At 51.1% G+C, this 18880-nt stretch overlaps 2 protein-coding genes across 4 annotated transcripts in view; one reads left to right on the top strand and one right to left on the bottom strand.

Annotated features, from left to right (window-relative positions):
- ppp3cb (protein phosphatase 3, catalytic subunit, beta isozyme) overlaps positions 1-18880 on the bottom strand; it is a 36147-nt gene that overhangs the window by 2716 nt on the left and 14551 nt on the right. For 2 of the 3 annotated variants that reach the window (XM_053878549.1, XM_053878550.1), the window contains exons 3-13: positions 16273-16397; positions 13763-13874; positions 10668-10813; positions 7916-8055; positions 6988-7065; positions 4320-4414; positions 4086-4211; positions 3621-3698; positions 3466-3550; positions 2822-2919; positions 2172-2219 (exon numbers count right to left, since the gene is read on the bottom strand). In XM_053878549.1, coding sequence (XP_053734524.1) covers positions 2172-2219; positions 2822-2919; positions 3466-3550; positions 3621-3698; positions 4086-4211; positions 4320-4414; positions 6988-7065; positions 7916-8055; positions 10668-10813; positions 13763-13874; positions 16273-16397 — 1131 coding nt within the window. The remainder of the gene's footprint in view (positions 1-2171; positions 2220-2821; positions 2920-3465; positions 3551-3620; positions 3699-4085; positions 4212-4319; positions 4415-6987; positions 7066-7915; positions 8056-10667; positions 10814-13762; positions 13875-16272; positions 16398-18880) is intronic. The other variant, XM_053878551.1, reaches the window with a different exon arrangement.
- Positions 1286-18880, top strand: part of ube2d2 (ubiquitin-conjugating enzyme E2D 2 (UBC4/5 homolog, yeast)) — a 44152-nt gene continuing 26557 nt past the window's right edge. The window contains exon 1 of the mRNA XM_053878553.1: positions 1286-1312. Coding sequence (XP_053734528.1) covers positions 1307-1312 — 6 coding nt within the window. The 5' untranslated portion in view covers positions 1286-1306. The remainder of the gene's footprint in view (positions 1313-18880) is intronic.

Raw genomic sequence — 18880 nt, 5'->3', positions numbered from 1 at the left:
CGTGAGCCTGACTCATGGCACCAATACCTCAACATGCAACACGGAGGCTGATTCCTGGGTCAGAATTGGACCAGCTGATTTGACCCTCGTCCATATGTCCCGCCGAAGGAGTGAGAGTGTGAGCCACATAGATGGACGCTCCTGAGACCGTTGGAACATCGAAGTCAGGGTGTCGGGCTCCAGCACACCAGGGCCAAAATACGACAGTCACAGGCCCAACGCAAGTGTATGGTGATTGGGCTTCAAGTGGCAATATCAGTCCTGCTTTGGGATGTTTAGGATAATAGAGCACAGAAGTGGTGTGATTCAAGTTCGGGCCACATTTGGGCCCCGAGTTTGACAGCGGCTCAGATGCTCACACACACCACGTTGCCTTAGTGCACGCAGTGGTGAAACTCCAGAGCGTGAACACATGGCCGTCTGTGGTCTGAGCTTGTGTTTCTACACCTGTCGTCCACGCGCTGATCATGAGTCACTGGACCGCGACCGGCAGCGTCCAAAACAAAGCGTCACAGCACGACACCAGCAGGTTTGTTCCGTATGAAAGGACTGTTGCCACTGAGAGGCTGGTTCACGGAGCAGAGACGGCGTGAGGGTGACAACACAGAAGCCACAACACAATGGTGAGCAGACGCGGAGGGAACCGTGTGCCAGCGAGGAAATCTCCACTCACAGCAGACGATTGATGTGGTCAATCGGCCTGCGACTTTCCCTCCGCTCTGCCCACCCCTTCGACACCAACACTTCACTTCCACAGTTGGCTTGTTTTGAGATGGCAAACACAGTCCATCCCAGCTAGCCAGGCTCACGAGGGGCGGGGCGACACTGGAGCCGGGCGACTGGTGTTTCAGGTCTGGCTTCAGCCTTTCATCAATCATTAGATGAACTTTGAGCACGCGTCATCATGGCCCTGGCTGGACCCTGGAAAAAGCCGCTTGTATTGACAGAAGGTGACGAAAGAATGTGAATCACCAAACGGCAAAGTCAGTTGTGACTATAGTTTGCCTATAGTGATGCTTCATGCAGGATATGGATCATAAGATGGGATTTGTTGCTGAGACAAAACAGCATCTCCTGTAGTTTCCTGAGACTGTCCCCACTTTTCTGAACCCTCCCCACGAGCCCACTGGACCCACTGGAATAGTTTCCTCGCTGGCATCAACCCAGGCGCTTTCCCTGTTTTTCTCCTCACACTCACACTGTAGTCACAGCCCTCTCTCTCTGTCTGTCTTTCCCCATAGATCTCAAGGGCAACAAGCTTCTGTCGTCCTGGCTCCTCGCGGGACCCTGGTGAGCCAACGTAGCCATGCAGGTTCGTTGCTTTTGAGTCTTCACTGCTTTATCAGGTGAAAGAAACCTGACCATGACGACTGAGACGTGCCATGTGCATGGACACGGAGCGTCTTCCTGACTGAGTCACGTGTTATATTGTAGCCATCCAATGCTCATTGAGAACCTGGCCTGAAGATGGCCGCCGGCGCCTGTTTGCGATGCCGACAGATGCCGCTAGTCAAGACGTGAAGGATTGACGTCAGGACGGAGCAACAGCTGCTGCAAACATGCTGCTCCTCGCTAATGTGCGTCACACCAGATCACATGACTGCGCCGAGCAGAGCCATAATTCATTTACATGAACAAATTATGGACACGTGGAGTTGGGCCACGCACAGAAGGAGACAGAACGTTTGGAGGGTCCACAGGAATGCGACAGGACATGACAACAATCTGTTCGGAGCCACCCAGAATCCAAATGTACAGGTGTTGCTGCTGAGCCCTCACTATCAGATCCGCCATTGTCTTTGATGCTGCTGCTGTGCTCGCCGCCGTGAGACCACTGGCTGGAGACCAAGCTCAGTCTGCTGAAGTGTGCTCCAGAAACAGATGGGTGCATGTCTTCACAGTACACACAGACACGTGCCAGCCCCTCCAAGATGTCCACTCCCACCTACAGCCCTGCTCTTCTCCGTTTAGCTTTGGAGCAAGCAAAGATGGCTGCCTTGATGTGATGGCTTCGGCGTGTCGTTCCAAGAGCGCAGTGCATCGTGGGGAAGGAAAATCTGTGACCTGATGAGCATGGATGGCTGATAGCGCAGCCATGCTGTTCACAGTCTCACTCTCTCACGCGCTCACTCTCTCTCTCTCTCGCACCAGCGGGATGAGTGGCATGTTACCTTCAGCGTCCTTAACTGTCTCGATGGCTTCTATGGCCTCAATGGTAGCTGAGGGATGGTCAAAGAGAAGAGAGCGGCAGAGAGAGAAGAGACAGAGGAGAAGGAGAAGACAGACTGAGACATGCTTCTGTGTGGATTTCTCCAGTCAGGATGGAGGTGTCAGCTCGCTGAGGACGGAAAGAGGGCGGAATTGTGCAGCGCCCGGCCAACATGAGAAACAGATGAGGGCAGCGGAGGGAGCGAGCAGGAGCGCCAGATACATCGCTGCAAATCAAGCGCTTCTGCTCCAGCGGCTCAAAAACATGGTGCACACTTGTACAGTCAAAGGCATGGCAGCGCTGGGGCCGCGGCAGGAAAGACCATGGCTATTCTGTCGCCACCCCGTGTGAGAAAAGCCACTTCATAGCTCCCCGTGTCACGCGCGCACGCACGGGCGCACCAGCAGGCTCTTAGTGTCCTGCAGAGTGGATGAGTCAGAGGGGTTGAGGGATGAGAGGAGTTCAGCAGCAGCAGAGCAGGAGAGAAGGCAGCAAGGGACTCGAGGGTGGTCCAACACAAATACTGCAACTGCAGGTGTTTTGAATCTGTCTGAGGGTCAGTCCAGGTCCGCTGCTGTGTGTGTGTGTGTGTGTGTGTGAGAGACAACTCACCGCTCTGCAAGGTCTGTTTACCCCCAGAGAGAACTCCACTTGGCAGCATGCCTGTAGGGGTCAGTCCCTTCAGGGTCAGCACGTTCTCACTCTCCTCCCTGTGTGTACAGTGGTGTGAGGAGAGAGGGAGGAAACAAGGTCAGGGTTGCTGGTGGTCCACAGCCGTTTAGCTTCCATCTATATAATCCATAATCAGAAATGGCTCCTTTCACTGAGGTTCTGCAACGATACTGGTGATGGAGAACAAAACGCCTGATCCTCAATAGTCCTGAACAATCCGCCATGAGCTCCGCCGTCTGCGGAAGCTCCTGTACGTCTTTGTTGTTCCAAAACACTCAACAGGCAGGTTTGCGTGGAGACACTCGGGAGTCTTAGGGAACACAAACCGGAACCTTCTAACTGAGCCAAGAGGTGACTGCTGTTCTCAGTTCGAAGGAAGAGCAGATTTCTCACTGCGCTCTGCCTGAAGTGGTGTCAGAGGTGGGATGGCACTGAGGTGCGTCAGAAATGAATGTGTGTATGAGGCCCGGGAAGGATGTCGGAGGGAGGTTCTCGTTAGTGTTGCGATGTGTATGTCCTCAGGGACGTGATACGCAGACTCAGACTCGCATGCAGTACGCTCACATGAAAAGACCTGAACGCACCGTAGGACCGAGAACATCTTGGCCATCTTCCCGATGGCGCGGATCTTGTTCTTGATGACTTCTTTCCGAGCCGCCGCTGCACTCGCTGTCACAAAGCGAGTTTGGGTTTCAAAGGTGTCACAAAAATACAGCCAAAACGGCCGACTTGTCCGTACCGTCGTAGATCTCGTCCCCGTCATTCATGAGTTCGTCGTCAGAGCAGATGCTCAACACGTTCACCAACATCTCGGTCACTGCAGGACAACAAGAAACAGTTTCCTTGTCACACGTGCACATCAAGGGTAACTACTGGAGTCGCTTAAGAACAGCTGTGAGAGCAGGAGGGGAAGCCATGCCTTTGACAAGAGCCTTCAATCTGACTCACTGTGTGTGTACCTGGTCTATCCTTACTTGTGGGGACCTTATGCCTTCATGGGGACCATTGGTCCCAACCCCACAAATCAGACATCAAAGTATCAAAGGGTCATTGTCATTCGGTTTGAGTCTGGTTCACAGCCCTGGTTATTGTCTGCCATGTGTCCTGGATAGTTAGGTTTGGAGTCAGAGGCAGGTGAAGGGCTTATGGCACTGAGCGCTCCCCAAACAGTGCGTGCGTGCGTGCGTGCGTGCGTGCGTGTTACCCTTTTCTCCTACAAAAGGCAGCGACCAGGTGAAGACGTCCATGAAGTTAGGCAACCAGTAAGGGTGAGGGGAGCAGTTGAACTGACGGATGTTCATCACGTTGTTCTCGTACTTGAGCACCGCCGCTGGACACAAAGATCGGAGCCCCGTTAATCCCGCTTCATCTGTCTCCCCAGCTGAGCGACATGCTGCCCAGCCATCCTTATAGAAGCGTTCTGTCCCACAGGCGACACCTTTGTTGTTGTAGACGTCCAAGTAGTTTGGAGCGGAGAAGATGGTGATGAGGGAGGGGAACCCTGTCGTCTGACTCTTCCTGTACATGCGGTACCTGAGGAGGAACGACAGCAACAAACCGCCCACGTTACCAAACACCACACTGACGCTGCAGGGCAGAAGGGCAAGAACTGAGACGAGGGGATTTGCACAGCTGCCTGCTGGGAAATATTCAGTGGACGATCGACCCGTCAACGCTGGTTTCTCTACGCAACGTCAAGGTTTTCCCGAAAACACATTCCAGTTCTTCATGACTGTCTGCACAGAAAGCAGTGGAGTAGTAGAGCGGTACCAGAGGCTGTCACGGATGTCGTAGTACTCGGCTCAGAAGTTACCATGCAGGCTGTTCATGTTGGTCAGGTGTGGTGGTCCAGTTGTGATGTCTTGCAAGCATTTAGGCAAGTAAGTGTAGCTCTTCTCTTGTACCTTCTGAAGTCACGTATGCTTTCACCCTCACTAGTTTTTGTGGTACCATCGGTTGTGCCAGTTGTGTTTCACAGTTGTGGTAGTCGTCGAAACACCGATATACATCAGCAGGCAAAGGGCTCGTAACACTACAAACATCAGTAGTTGCAGTGTACCAGTTGAGGTAGCTGTGCTTTCAGTCATAGTCATCATCAAAATAGTCACTGGGGAAGGGGTTTTATTTGTGCATTACTAGTACTGTGGGTAGAACATGATTTTGCTTGGACTTTATTTTCAACAACTTCTGTCATCATTATTTTCCCTACGATTGCTGCTACTACTACTTCACCTCATAACAAGGCACTTAGCTTGTACTCCCCGACAACTAGGACTCACAGTACTAATGACTAGATTCTCTCACGATGTTGCTGTAGCCCACTGGTTGCCATGGCGACAGGCACCTCTGTGGCTCTACTGCGTATATGGCGTAAAGTATTTGAAATGATCCACCAGTTTGTGTGTTACGAGCTGCAGTTGGCTTTCGTTGCGGGCGGTCGCTCCTGCTCCTGGACCATGCAGGTATTTTCACTTCAGCTCGGGCAGCTTGATCTGCAGACACAGCGTGGTGCTCGTTGGGTGGGATCCAGGCGTGAACGTGCTCCTGGTAAACAAGCGCTTTTGAAGGCCGGGTGAGAGGAGTTTTTCAGTTATTGTTGCCATAGCAACGGCCCTTGTGAGGACCAACCTGCTCCCTGATATCTAAAGAGGTTCATCACCCTCGTGTCCTTCAGTGAGCTCCTCGAGACAAAGCACTTGAATAAACTCCAGAATTGTTTGGAGTGAAGGAGACTGGTTTCACCTGGGCGACTCGGCTCTGCAACTGCTCCTGACTTCACCATGATGTTTCCTGGCCGTGTGACGCTCCTTTCAGTCAGGTCATTCGAATGAATGTGGAGTCAAGAATGGCAAAATCTGTCACTGTCGCTTTGATCTGTTAGACTACTTTCAAAGCAAAGCACTTCAATTCCCCATAAAACCCATTGGGCTCCATAATGTTGCTGTCGCACGTCTGTCAGTTATTAGTCACTGCTGGATGAGGTGTGTGCTGTCGTAGTATCTGTTATACAAGAGGGTGTGAAACGCATTTGAAGGGATCGTTTTAAACTGCCCCCCACCCCCGTCCTGTGAGTGGCTCCCCCTGCTGGCCTACACCGGCCACCTCACGAAGAGCCACTGCGCTGACTCCCTGACTGAATTTAGACTCATGACTGGTCTGCGAGACCCTGAATGGTGGACAAGGTTTGGTTGACTGCAGCTGTTGACTGACTTGACTCAGCGCAGCAGAGCAGATCATGGAGGGCCCAGTCAATGTGAGCAGGCTGCTGCAGTGAAGAGCTACACAACGGAAGAAAGAACCCATCGACGAAGAGCTTTGTGTTTTTGTTTCATTTTTAACCAGTCCAGTTTAAAAGCCTGTTACTTGTGGCCAAACACAGGAATTCACAACTGAGGGGAAGATATATGACAAAACCTCAACAACTGGCCCCAATAGACTTTGAAATGTGCATTCATATTTTTTGTGGTATTCCACGAGGTAAATATTGACGGCTACAAGCCAAAAGCAAAGTCAGCGTATGATTTGTAAAATAACACGCCCTGATGGCACAATACGACATTTCTGTGGTCATCGCTGTCCGTCTGAGAGCGAAATACCACAGGAATATATGATCATCGTTTTGCTTAGGAAACATTCAGGAAATGTTGAAAGTGGGAGCAATAGTCACGAAATACATCCATCCACCTGGATCAGAGAATCACGCAGAGACCGTCTCTGGTGCTTGGCTCTACTCCGTGGGTTGTGCTGGTCAGTGACCGCCGCCTGCTGACCCACTGAGTTCATTGCTATCATTGATATTTCAAATGCCAAAAAGGTTGCCGAGTTATGTCCTGTAAATATGTGACGTCAATAAAGTGGATGGACAGAAAGAAAGCACTTGATAGGTGTAAATCAGCAGTTAAGACATGACAGTTAAGCATTAATAACAAGGCTGTTTTCATATCTCTGAGTTTTATTTTCACGCTCTCCTCGATCGCCGAGTCTTCCAAGGGTGAAGAGAGCAAGAAGCGCCTCTCAACTTGGATTGTCAAAACAAAAACAACAGCTCAGATCGTAAAATGAGGAGAAACAAAGTGATTCCTTATAAGGCCAAGCAGGCAACTTACCCAGCATCCTGTGCTTCGTGCGCTCTGATGATGGACAGCAGGTTGTTGGTCTGTAAGAACTCACACACGGCAGGGTAACTGGCGCGAGAGAGAGGGAGAAAATAGCTTTTAGGATGAAGCGCGTTCAACTTCATGACGCACATGTGAAGAGTGGCCGGCCTCTTGTTTCACGTCCGTCTGTGACCAGCAGGAGGCAGCACTGAGCGCCGAGCTAAGGCTCGGTGAGTGGGGAGCATGTTTACGCTCAGTGGTCGCAGCACGCTACGTTCACCACAAACTGCCTGTCATCACAGCGACTCCTCCAACTCGCCATCGCTCTCCATGTTTGGTTTGTGGCTTGCGTCTCTCACTGTCGTTCCATCTTCTCTGTTACCGCTTCTGTTACTCTGCCACTATCTTCATATCAGCCCATATCTGGCAGCAGTAGCCAGTCGTCATGGCAACAGAACCGTGCAGTCTCCCCGGGGATTGTGGGATATGGTTTCATGCCGAAACAGAACTGTGTGTATGTGTGAGCGTGCTGACCGATGTGCTGTGTGCACGTCGTGTGTTCAACTGGCCAGGATTTATTGTCTCTCGCTCAGCTCCCAGTGATGCTTATTAGATCTTGGCTGTAGTCAAACTGCACAATAGGCATCTCTCCCTCTCTCTTCTCATCAGCCAGAGCACATCCAGCTTATTAGTTTTTCACAATTTGTCGTAAAATCAATCGGAGACACCTGCGCTCCTCGAACCCACCTCCCAGGGCTGCTGTTACGCATCTTACTTCACACTTTTCCCCCGCATATTTCTGCAGCCAACTCTGCGCTGAGCCACGAATGAGGCTGGCGCTTCTGCTTCTCTGTCTTCAGAAGGTGCTTATGCCTTGACTCCCTGCTCCAGAAGAGTCAGGCCGCTCATGTAAGGTGTTTGTCGGCGCGCTCCGTACCTGTAGAAGTAGGAGCAGCCTCGGACTGTGTTGTGGCCAAAGTACTCTTGGGTCTTCTCGTTGCCAAAGTCTTCAAGGGGATCGGCCCATAACAGGTCACACATGGGCCCGAACGCTGGAGGCTCTTTGAATCGGTCCAACTGGGACACAAACACACGCCAATCAGGAGACACACAGAGAGCGTTTCAAATGCTATAGCCAGGACTCACGTTGACACCTTTTCAAGATATGATGGCTGGGACACCTGAGCGCGTAGCTGCCCTGGTGAACTGGGCCCGAACCAGACAAGACAAGCGCATCAATACTACGTCACTGGGCTGTGATGACATTTCCACGGTTGCATGAATTCAGAATTTGAAAACTCGGTCCTTGCTAGCTGTTGACCTTCTCTTTTGCCTTTGTCACTCAGTTATTCAGCGGTGAAGAGACGATATTGTACGGCCTTCTCTGCCCATTCACATGCTGCGTCTTACGACAAAGCGTTGCTGGACACACAGCATGGTCATATATCACCGCTCCTGTGTCCAGACTTGCATTGCATTGACGTGCACAGTTAGACCAACCCCTTTTTCCCTGAAAGAGAAAAGTAACCCTTCTGGAGCTGAATGTTTTCTTCATTTTTCCTCATCAGTTCTGGCTACATGTGTTTTGATAGCGGATGGAGCATTTATTCGAGTTCTTGTGAGAAGTGTTTCAGGGTTGTTTTTGCCCTCAATTGACGTGGACAACATTCTTAGTTAATGTCAGGGACTCATGTCAAATTTTAGAAGAACAATACCCATATATATATGTATATGGATGTATGTATTGCAATGGCTGCCCTTTGTTTGTGGCTCGAGCAGCAGCCCCCAAAAGTGTTTGGCGTATCACAAGACACCTGCCATAGGCCCAGGCGTCATTCTTGGACTCTAAGCTTGCAGTCCATTTTGTCAGTGAGAAAATGCTCATTGGAAGAGCAACGTTCTTCGGAAACCTGAGAGTGAAATGCTCCTCTGCTGTGCTGTGCCCTGCGCTGCACCGAGGGAGGGAGGGAGGGAGGGAGTGCAGAGTGGCGTGCGCTTCACTCAGCGGGACCAAGCCTTCTCATAACCAACCTTGTTGCTGGTTGTTCATGACGACACCGTGTTACACCATGATAATTGAGCTCCCTCAGTGGGACTCGCTGTGACTCAATGAAAATGATCCGGTGTAGTGGGCCACCAAAGGTGAGGAGACCACCTGCAGCACGAGCGACAGGTCTGTTGTCACATGACACAGAAGTGGCCCTGTGGTCCAGCCTTTCAACCCTTCGACTGCCAACCTGACTAGTAGTTTCCAGCCCTTTGACCTCACCGCACGGAGGTCAGGTCGCTGTTGGTCGCCTTCTAGTCCGTCCCCATAGATTTTTAACCCACTCTCATGAGAAGTCGGTGTCAAAGCGCTGCATGGTGAAGCTGTTAAACCCCTGCTGTCCGATAGCTATCGCCTTAAAAGGAACTGAGTTGGGGATGTTTGAAGATGGCACACGGTCACCAACGCCTGTGCTGATCTACATATTTAATGCTGATTATTGCCGCAGATTTGGCAGCACTGGTGTAAATGGGAGGGGGAGCGGTAAACACATAGACACCACAGTTCATCTCCATGGCAACCCTCACCACACAGGAGGGAGAAGATGTCACACCAGCAGATTCACCATGGAAACACTGCCATTAGACGAGGAAGTGTGTGTTCCCAGCTCGCTGCGCTCATGTGTGTCTTTGAATCCCTACGTTTTAAGAGTGAGGTGGAAATCTTCTGGACCTACGGCGGCCTCTCTGGGCGTGCACAGGAAGGGGACAGACCTTGGAGACCGAGATAAAGTCGCCAATGTTGGGACTCGATCTCTGTCCGGTGGAGAGCTGCGTCTGAAACTGCCCGAAAGAGAAGCGACGGAACAAATAAAGTATGTTGCTGCGGCTCCACTCGAGGGCTTTGGCGTCTTGTCAGGACGTCTCCTGGACGCCTCCCTGGTGAGGTGTTCCAGGCGTGACCTGACTGAGAAAATGAACCTTCAACCAGTGTCCTCTAAAACAACAGATGTCGTGAAACTGTTGAGCTACATTGACCAACCCGAGCCCCGAGTTTACACTGCAGAGAGGGGAAACTCATGAACAAGAAATCTGGTGTTGCTGTGTTCCACTTCCACACTAGACAGAGGGCTACAACCCTCCCTCCCCAATCCACCATGTTGACTGTCTACACCCCCAGCAGTTTGACCTGCTTGTAGCGTGTAGAAGTGGCTTTGGTTGGATTGGAGTAGATAGCAATATTTATTGAGCCCTTGGCACGAGTCGCCGGCTTGGAAACCAGCGAAAATACGGGCGTGAGAAGCGCAAAAGTCGTGCGAGGTGTGAACTGGAAGTAAGAAATTGTGTTTTCAGGAGGAAGACAGTGAGCTTTATGGACAGGATCTGAAAATGAGGTCCCTTTGAAAAGAGCTATATGGGTTTGCTGGGCGATTGTTGGGTGAAAGTTTGGTGCACAGTCCTGGTCAATGGTTAGTGTTTTGGATGGTTAGGTTTGGGGTGAGAGGCTGCGATGAGAAACCTCACAAGGGTGGGTATCTAACTATAGTGTACCTGGGGGGACCAAACCTCCTTGCAGGGACCTTTTGTTGGTCAGAAGCAGAAACCTCAGAATAACGACAGTGGGTCATTGTAAGGGGGTTTGGGTTTGGTTGAGGGTCGTGGTTCTGGTTAGCAATGTGTTGTGGATGGTTGGGTGTGCAGACCTTCTTGATGTCGTCCAGCGTGTGGATCTCTGGTGAAAGCCCCCCATGCACACACAGGAACTGCTGGTTCATCAGGGCCGCCAGGGGCAAGCAATCGAAGGCCTCCATGCAGGAGTCGTACACCTGCTCCGAGTACTTGATCTTACCTGGAGGTAGTTAGAGGGAAGCACAGATCCGTCAGACAGAGAGGCGCCTGAGCGGCCGCCATCGCTCCACACCGGCTGCCACTTCTGCCACACAACACACTGCAGGGAGGAACGAGGCACCAGAAAACAGACTTTTCATGTCACATGTACGTCTCATGACTCCACAGAGTTTGGTCCCTGGCGATCTAAGGACACACACTTGTGTTGAAATGTTCACCAGCCAGAACACTTGCAGCTATCACCGGTAGCGATCAGTAGAGATCTGACCCCAATCTGAGCGCCGCACCGTGAAGCCTTTTCTCTCACAGACTCTGTGCTTTTAAAGCACACGGCAGACACAAAACATCTGACACCCAGGACGACTCAAACGGCCGAGAGCCAAACACACAGAGCACAGAGAAAGGAGTGGATGTTACATGGGAGCAGGCAGGAGCAGAGGAACGTGGGACCATGTCCTCATAAAGCTGCAGATCGATTGATCGGAGGAGACGGGAGGGAGGGAGGGAGGAGTGAGGAGAGTTCCAGGACTACGTGTACACAAATCAAGGCCAGTGTCGTGTGCAGTCGCCAGTGCGCCTGTGTTACTGTCAACCTCTCCATCTGCCTCGTGGAGCAAGAGCTCACGATTGTCAGCGCTCTCATACACACTCAAACATTGATGAAGACACACTCACGAGCGCACGCTTATACAACACGCACCGTTGAGGCACACGCGCACACACACACACACACACACACACACACACACACACACACACACAGACACGCAGCAGATGGTAATTGAGGGCGACCACTATTCGCCATAAGCACCAGGGGAAATTAGCGTCCTCGTCCCATGACCCATCAGACACGGAGGAGCAGGTCCCTGAGCCAATCATTGGGGGCCAAATTCATCTTGGAGGGGAGCGAGAAACCAGCAGGGGGGTGGAGACAGGAAGGAGGAGGGGGCGGGACCGGGGGGCTGAATAACCAGTGAGGATGTGTTTGGAACACCAATGACTCACTGGCGTTGACTCGGCACCGTTTGGCCCCTGCCATTGAATCGGCATGGCAACAGTGCACCGAGGCTGATTTGAGTTTGCACACGTGCATTATTGATGGAGCGGCTCATGATGACTGTACATGAAGATGAGCCCATGTGTCACGACACATTGACACACACACGCTTGTCTGGGAGGATTTCAGGGTGCTTCCTTCTGATGATATGGGCTGTACTTTCACGCCACGGTGGATTCAGAGACGCTGTCGGCGCACGCACGTCTGTGGGAGGCAGAAGCAAGATGGTTTTGCTGAAGCCCAGGAACGTATGAATGAATGGCGTCTACCCACGTCGTCATGGCCCAGACGCCTTGTTGTCGACAGTCTCATTCACCGTTTTCATGGGACTTTCAATTTGGAACTTCAACACCACAATACAGTAACAACTCATCGCCCATTTTCCCTCGGTGGTGTTGTGATTTTCGGTGGCCAAACAAGTTTGCTATGAAGCTGGATCCCCATCCCCCTTTGCTCCGCAGGTACGCAGTTGTTTTCAGAAATTTGCTACTCCACTTTACAACGAATAATGCAACATGCCAACTGTCTTTCAATTGACAACCGTTGTTGATTTGTTGGTAACTGGAAGAGGTTGTCGACGTATCGTATTGATGATAAACTAGGAATGGACTGCCTTGGTGTGCTTTCATGTCAGTGCTGCTCCGGACTGCTCCATTTAGAAGTGCTAGCTTCTAAAGCTAACACAACTCACGGGCAACACTGTTATCACGGAGTAATTACCGAAGGTTCGGTCATTATGGTGCTGTTTGGAGCGATGCTTTGGAGACCACTCCTGGATGTGATGCCGCTAAATAAGACACCAATAAGTTCTTGAGAATGATTCGTCCCTGGCTAATGCCAGTTGTTGCATGTGTTCCCTGAAGTGTGACCGTCTCACGCCTCATGAGTCCATTCCAAAGACCAGGCACAGACACACCATGTCAGGAACTCAGGACAAGGTTTGGAAAACAGCAGGTTGTACTGAGCAAGACTTGGCCTGGCCCTCAACCTGAACTGGTGACGACAGCCTTCTGAGTGCACCATGATGTCTGAAGAAAGCAGTCATAGTGCTTTATAGATGAGACCTTCACCTAAGGTCTAACCAACCTTTACTGAACTAAAACCCACAGCGTACACTCGCATCACTAAAAGAAGTCATGTGCCTGTTGTGCTGTCCTGCTTCAGAGCTGTAGCTGTGGGGGAGCAGGAGCCGAGATGCCGCCCAGGCGGGGCATTTCATTTGTGCACTGGTGGAGTCGGGACTGCAGACAGTTCTGCTCTCTCACCCCCTCATGCGCCTCCCTGAATTCACCCTCTATACGGCCAGAATGAACATGGCGCTCCTGCTGCTTATGAGCTGCTGTGAGTTTCCAAATATGATCTGTCTGACCTCCTCGGGTTTGTGTAAAACTGCCGGGACGTTTGATTTCAGGGGCTGCTGGCAACGTGAAACCTGACCACCCTCAGGCCACACGAACCAAGTTGCTGTCTCCCAGTGAGATCAGAATATTGGATCAGAACTTATTCTGGCAGAAACATCAGAGGAGCGAGCTGCGTCAATTCTCTGACATTGATGGTGAAGCGCAGATGTTTTGTCTGGAGCCACCAGAAGATTCTCCACACCTCACACCTTCAGTGAGCATTTCACAATGAATCCTGAGCTGCCGAGTGCGTGCGCTTCTTTCTGCTTCGCTGGGGACTCGACTTTATGCCGAGATCAGCAGGAGCCAAAAGTGAAACCTGAAGTTTGGACAGACAGCTACAGTTGGCTGCACATATTCTGGGATCACTCTGGTTGCAAGAGGCAGAGCTCAAGTCATCAAGGCATTATTTCTTGGGAGGGCGTAAAGGCGTCCATGAGCGCTCTCTGTTTGGCTTGTTACCTGAAAGGTTGGAAGCAGCAAAAGTACTCACATTCTTGTTTGAAGGTGAAGTATTCTGTCAGATGTCTACATTCATGGTTTCCCCGCAGAAGAAAGAGCGTCTTTGGGTACAAGATCTTCAGCGACCACAGGTACAACACACACTGCCAAACAGAGACCAAGAGGAAATGTTAGACACACAGATTTCATTTCAACCTTTTTGCGGCAGCAATAATGCGGAGCAAATCTCCGGCTCAGCTTTATCCAGCCCCGAGTGAAGAAGGGGAAGCATGTTGTGCTGCACACCTTTTACTGCTGCTTAGCCGAGTGCTACCTGTTCTCTGGTGTGAAGGTGAATCAATAGGTGACAGGGTGGCGGCTTTCCGGGGAAAGTCCTGCCATTGTTTCTGGTTCCCCAATCGGGGTCACATAATGTGGCAGGTAGCTTGTCGTTCCCCTGTGGATGTGATGTTGGTGAGCATCATTCGTCGCCTGAGCAATGAGGTCGTTCATCACAACATCACAGGTAGAGACGGAGGCCCAAACCTTTCGACGTCATATCGCGATGCTTCTTCAGCTCGGACTAGTTGTTACGGTCTACGAAACCAGTGATCACCTCACTCGACTGCAAACCACGAGACACCACGAAGACATCTTGACCAGGGCAGGGGATGTGCCACAAGTTCAGAGCCACTTCTGAATCAGTCTGAGACATGAGAGAATCCATCCAGATACGGAGGCCGACACCTGACTATTGAGATTGTTCACGTCCATTTCAGCTAATAATACAAGGTACAAAGTACCAGTACAACACGGACAGCACCTTCAGTTGACCCAAACTCTCTAACCCTTGCCTATTTTATTGCCAATTCTCCCAGCAGCGATTGGGCTTCATCCAGTTTTCTGATTCTGACTCACAGCACGCAGTAGAAACCCTCCTCGTGAAATTCAACGGCCGGACGATGACATAAGAACAAGAAACCGGCCGAATGAATCGAGTCCCCCCCAAATCAGGCCGGGTTATGTTGACAAGAGGCGAGTAACTGGAGGAGACTCCGCCACCCGAAGGCCGTCCGCTCGTAGCCACTCATTTAGCTGCTTGTGTTCGCCTGAAAAACCATGTGCCCAAATATCAGCAGGTCATTGGAAATCAGCCTTTCCAGGTCCAGAAAGAGTTTCAGCTGCAGTAGACATGTAGTACCTGATGTGGCGACTGACCCCGGTGATGGTCCCTTCAGTTTAAAGTTACAGTGAATTCCCGACGCCTCACACAGCACCCTATCGTCAGAAGCCGACTGCTGCAACAGCAACACCCCCTACGCAGGCAGAAAAATCCCGGAGAGGACCTTGACACTCATCCCAAAAGTTTTGAGTTCTGAGAACATGGTGCCAAGTTCAGGCTTTGGTTCATGATGAAATGAGGTCAAAGGTCCTGTGGAGAGAAAATAAAATGAAACTAACTGGACAAAACGTGGAATTGAGAATTTCTGGCTGAACAGTATATATATATATATATATATATCTTGTAGTCAGTGTGGAAAAGGACAGACCATCAATCTGCAAGAGTGACAACCTGAATTATGAGAACAATATTCCAGACATATGTATGTCCCTTCCAGAGACCTTTCTACTGTGTTGTTCTTGTTTTATGCGTCTGTTGTCTTGATGTCGGTCTCTGTAAAACACTTCAGGTGTGTCTTGTAATAACAATAGATATCCCATCATTCTTGAAGAGGAAGATGTGAAATGGGGACATTGGTCATGGGGCCCGATACGGCTGTCCGAGGGCCACGGGTCGCCACACCAGGGCCAGTTACAATCCTCAGGTCTATGGCAACCGGATTTAAACGCTCTGTGAGATGTTGATATCCACTCAGCGGTAAAGCCGTGCATATGTTCCAAGCCCTTACCCCAACATGCTCTTTTGTGACCCCAATCGGCAACTGGCACTTTCAGACAGCTGAACGGACCACGCCTCCGTTCTCATAGTAAACGTGTGGTCCCTCTTACGACTGAGGTCTGAAAAGCTGGGCTTTTAAAGCCTTCAGAATGTGGACGACGAGGACAGGGATTTGAAATGTTGTTTGTTTTCTCTCTCACAGCACTTAAAGCAGGCGTCGCGGGAACGCAGATTAATGTGTCCTCCCAAATTAGACGCTCTTGTTCATGAAAGACTTAGGACCGGACAAAGGCCTTTTTAAGGCAGGAATCACATCAGCGCCAACGTAGTCCAAGTACTTCTGAAGCAAGAAAGGAAGCACCTCACTGCACCCAGCCACAGTCAAGCTGCATGGCTCCATCCGTGTCTGAGTGCGCAGCGCACGGCATCGTCAGTCATGGCTGACCTAGAATGGTTTCCTTTCCCTTCCTGGAGGAAAACACAATCTGCCGGCCTGAACAGAGAGTGGAAGCTGGCAATGAATTTGAAATCGGTGTGCACACTGTCCGACACACGAGGTGATAATCGCCTGCGGGGCTTTTATCTTCCAGTAAATACACCAAAGGGTGGACTCTGCCGGCACAACAGGGCAGTCCAGGTGCTGCACGAGTAGCGGATCTTACCTCAATACTGAAATAGCCTCGGTCCACGTAGTCCCCCAGGAAGAGGTAGCGCGTGTTGGCCGGAGAACCTCCCACTTCAAACAGCTTCATCAGGTCGAAGAACTGGCCGTGTATGTCGCCGCACACTGCGGAAACACAGTCAGGAGTGTCACTACTGCCAGCGTCCCCGCTTCCATCTGGCCGCGCAGAGGTGCGTCCGTCCCGCGCAAAACTTCTCTAATTAACATGACAAAATGACACCGAAAACACGCCGTTTCCTCGGGAGGGTTGTCAAACTGTCCGATTTGGTGCATGGCATTTCCCATTGAGCGAGTGAATCCGCCAGTGCCACGTGTCCGAGAGTTTTTAATGACTGCCGACGGAAGTGCGCTGTGTGAGATACCAATGTAAATGAACCACGAGGCTTGGATCCCAAGAGTGAGTCGCTGCACGCTGGAAAGCCTCGGCAGGGCTGAGCACAAGCATTTCATGGGACCCTGCCTTTGCCTCAAGGTGCCAGCAGGCGCAGTATTTGATCTCTCCACAGCATGTGATCAAATATCAACGTGTGACAGGCTTGTTGAAGGACTGAAGGCGCTTTGTTTTAATGGGATGCTTCCCTGTTTTGCCTGCGCGGCTGTGCGCTGAGATGTGTCAGCTACATTTGTTTTTGTGTTGATGCTCTTCTGTACCTGGCTGGGAATTGTTGCTGTTGTCTGTTTGGGGGGTGACAGGTGACCCTTCCATAGCGATCCGTCCGTCGATCTGGTGCCTCATCTGCTTTGATAGCTGCCACCTCAGGTATGATTTAGCGTGAGCTTGTCTTCTTCCTCTTCCCGAGACTTTCTCCTCAGAGCTTGTGTCCACATTACCACTGGAGTTCAAGGGAAGCGGACAAGGCAGCTTCGTCTTCTACTTCCTAAAGAAAGCTCAGTCCAATCGGGTGAACCTCCAATGTTCTTCAGGAGAAGCCAGAAATGTTGAGCTTGCCAGATCGTCTTTCCTCTCGAGTTTCGAACGGACAATATGTGACGCCTTAGGAGTGTTCCACGTTTCTAAACAAGATACTTGTATTTAAAGCTGCGGCCATTTCTCGTCACCGACAAAACTGCATTCTTCCCACCCTGCCCACCATCTGTGCACAGGTCGTGGGCTAGGCTGCAGAGGAAGAGGCCCCGAACCAGGCCTGGATTAAGAACGACTTTCAGTTTGCTTTGTCCATTCCCCTTGTTTTCCTGACACCATCCAGGTAATGGGCAGCACCATCCTGTCCCCAAGAGTCAATGTCAAGCCCAGTGGCGATTGCTGACCTCCAGCTCGCCTCATGTCAGCCTGGATCGGCTCAAGCTGCAGCACCATGTCGCCCATAAAGGCAGCAGGATCAGTGTCTCGCCGATTCTCTTGCCTTCAGATGTCTTCATGTTGAGGAGTGAAAACCTGCCTGTCACCACCACTGTGTGTGTCTTTAAGATGAGCTGACGTCCCGTAGTCCGTCCGTCCAATCGCTGACTTGATGCCACAGTTCCATCCAGCCTCGGTGGCTCAGCAGTCTTCCTCCCCGTTTTAGGGTCTGCTTCTAATTTGAATTGGGATTTGGAATAAGTGAAAGGTTCCTGTCTGCCTCCTCCAGCCGCTGCCTTTGTTCTGCTGTGACCTGATCCCAAAAAGCCCTGACTTCAGTTCATCCACATCCACCTGCCTCAGCGATGAGGCAGAGGAAAACCCCAGACGTGCTTCCTCATGTTTTCTTGAATGCGATTTGCATCAGGAAGACAGACAAGTGGACTGCAGATGAAATGGAACTTGACATACTGCAGTGAATGAACGCAACAGAAATGACAAACTTCATTCATGCGTAAATATGAATGTCCCAGCTACACAGGGCAAGAGGCTTGCAATGCTCCAGTCTAGTCACCAGTCCATCATATGATGCGACCGACCCTCACTGCCATGGTGTGATGTACTGACCACGGGGAGTGGACCTTTGCGTCCTATACTCCGCTGTTGACGCAGAGGCCTTTCTGAAAACCTAGTGCATCCACATGCTACGCTGAAGGCTGCCTTCGGCGTCAGTATAGGACGCAAAAGTCCCAGCGTCAATACATCACACCATGGGAGTGAGGATTAGTTGGCACATTTGTAGGCGGTGGGAGGAAACCAGAGTGCTGTCAGGCCGCAGCACTAAGCACCACTCCACCGCCTTGCTTGTGCCTTGCAACATAAATGTAAGTCAAAACGCTGCGTCACCTCTCACTGATATCGGGTGTGGAAGAAGTGCTCTGAATTTATGATGCATGCTGCAAGTGTCGTGGCCTCACTCACTAACGGTTTTAATTCCATTTGCCATTCAGTATTTTCCGAAGAAGTCCCAATGTTCCAGGACCACTCTTCATGGCTTCACTGCCAGATAAATGACTGACTTGACTCAGGATCTTTCCATGTATCGAGCTCACTCACGCTAAAGTGGCCCACAAACAAATGGCGCTGGAGAGGGGGAGAAAGAGCCAGCGACGAGACACCATGAGCATCTCAGAGAGCCTGTGATTCACGACCCGCAGCCACCCGCAGGGTCTCAACTTTAAACAGACGCGTCTTGCTCACGTTTGTCCTGGGATGAACACAGCCGCTC

The sequence above is a fragment of the Synchiropus splendidus genome, chromosome 11 (genome assembly GCF_027744825.2).
Source record: "Synchiropus splendidus isolate RoL2022-P1 chromosome 11, RoL_Sspl_1.0, whole genome shotgun sequence".
NCBI classification, from domain to species: Eukaryota; Metazoa; Chordata; class Actinopteri; order Syngnathiformes; family Callionymidae; genus Synchiropus; species Synchiropus splendidus.
Note: the sequence above shows the minus strand (reverse complement) of the source record. Positions and strands in the feature narration are given on the sequence as shown.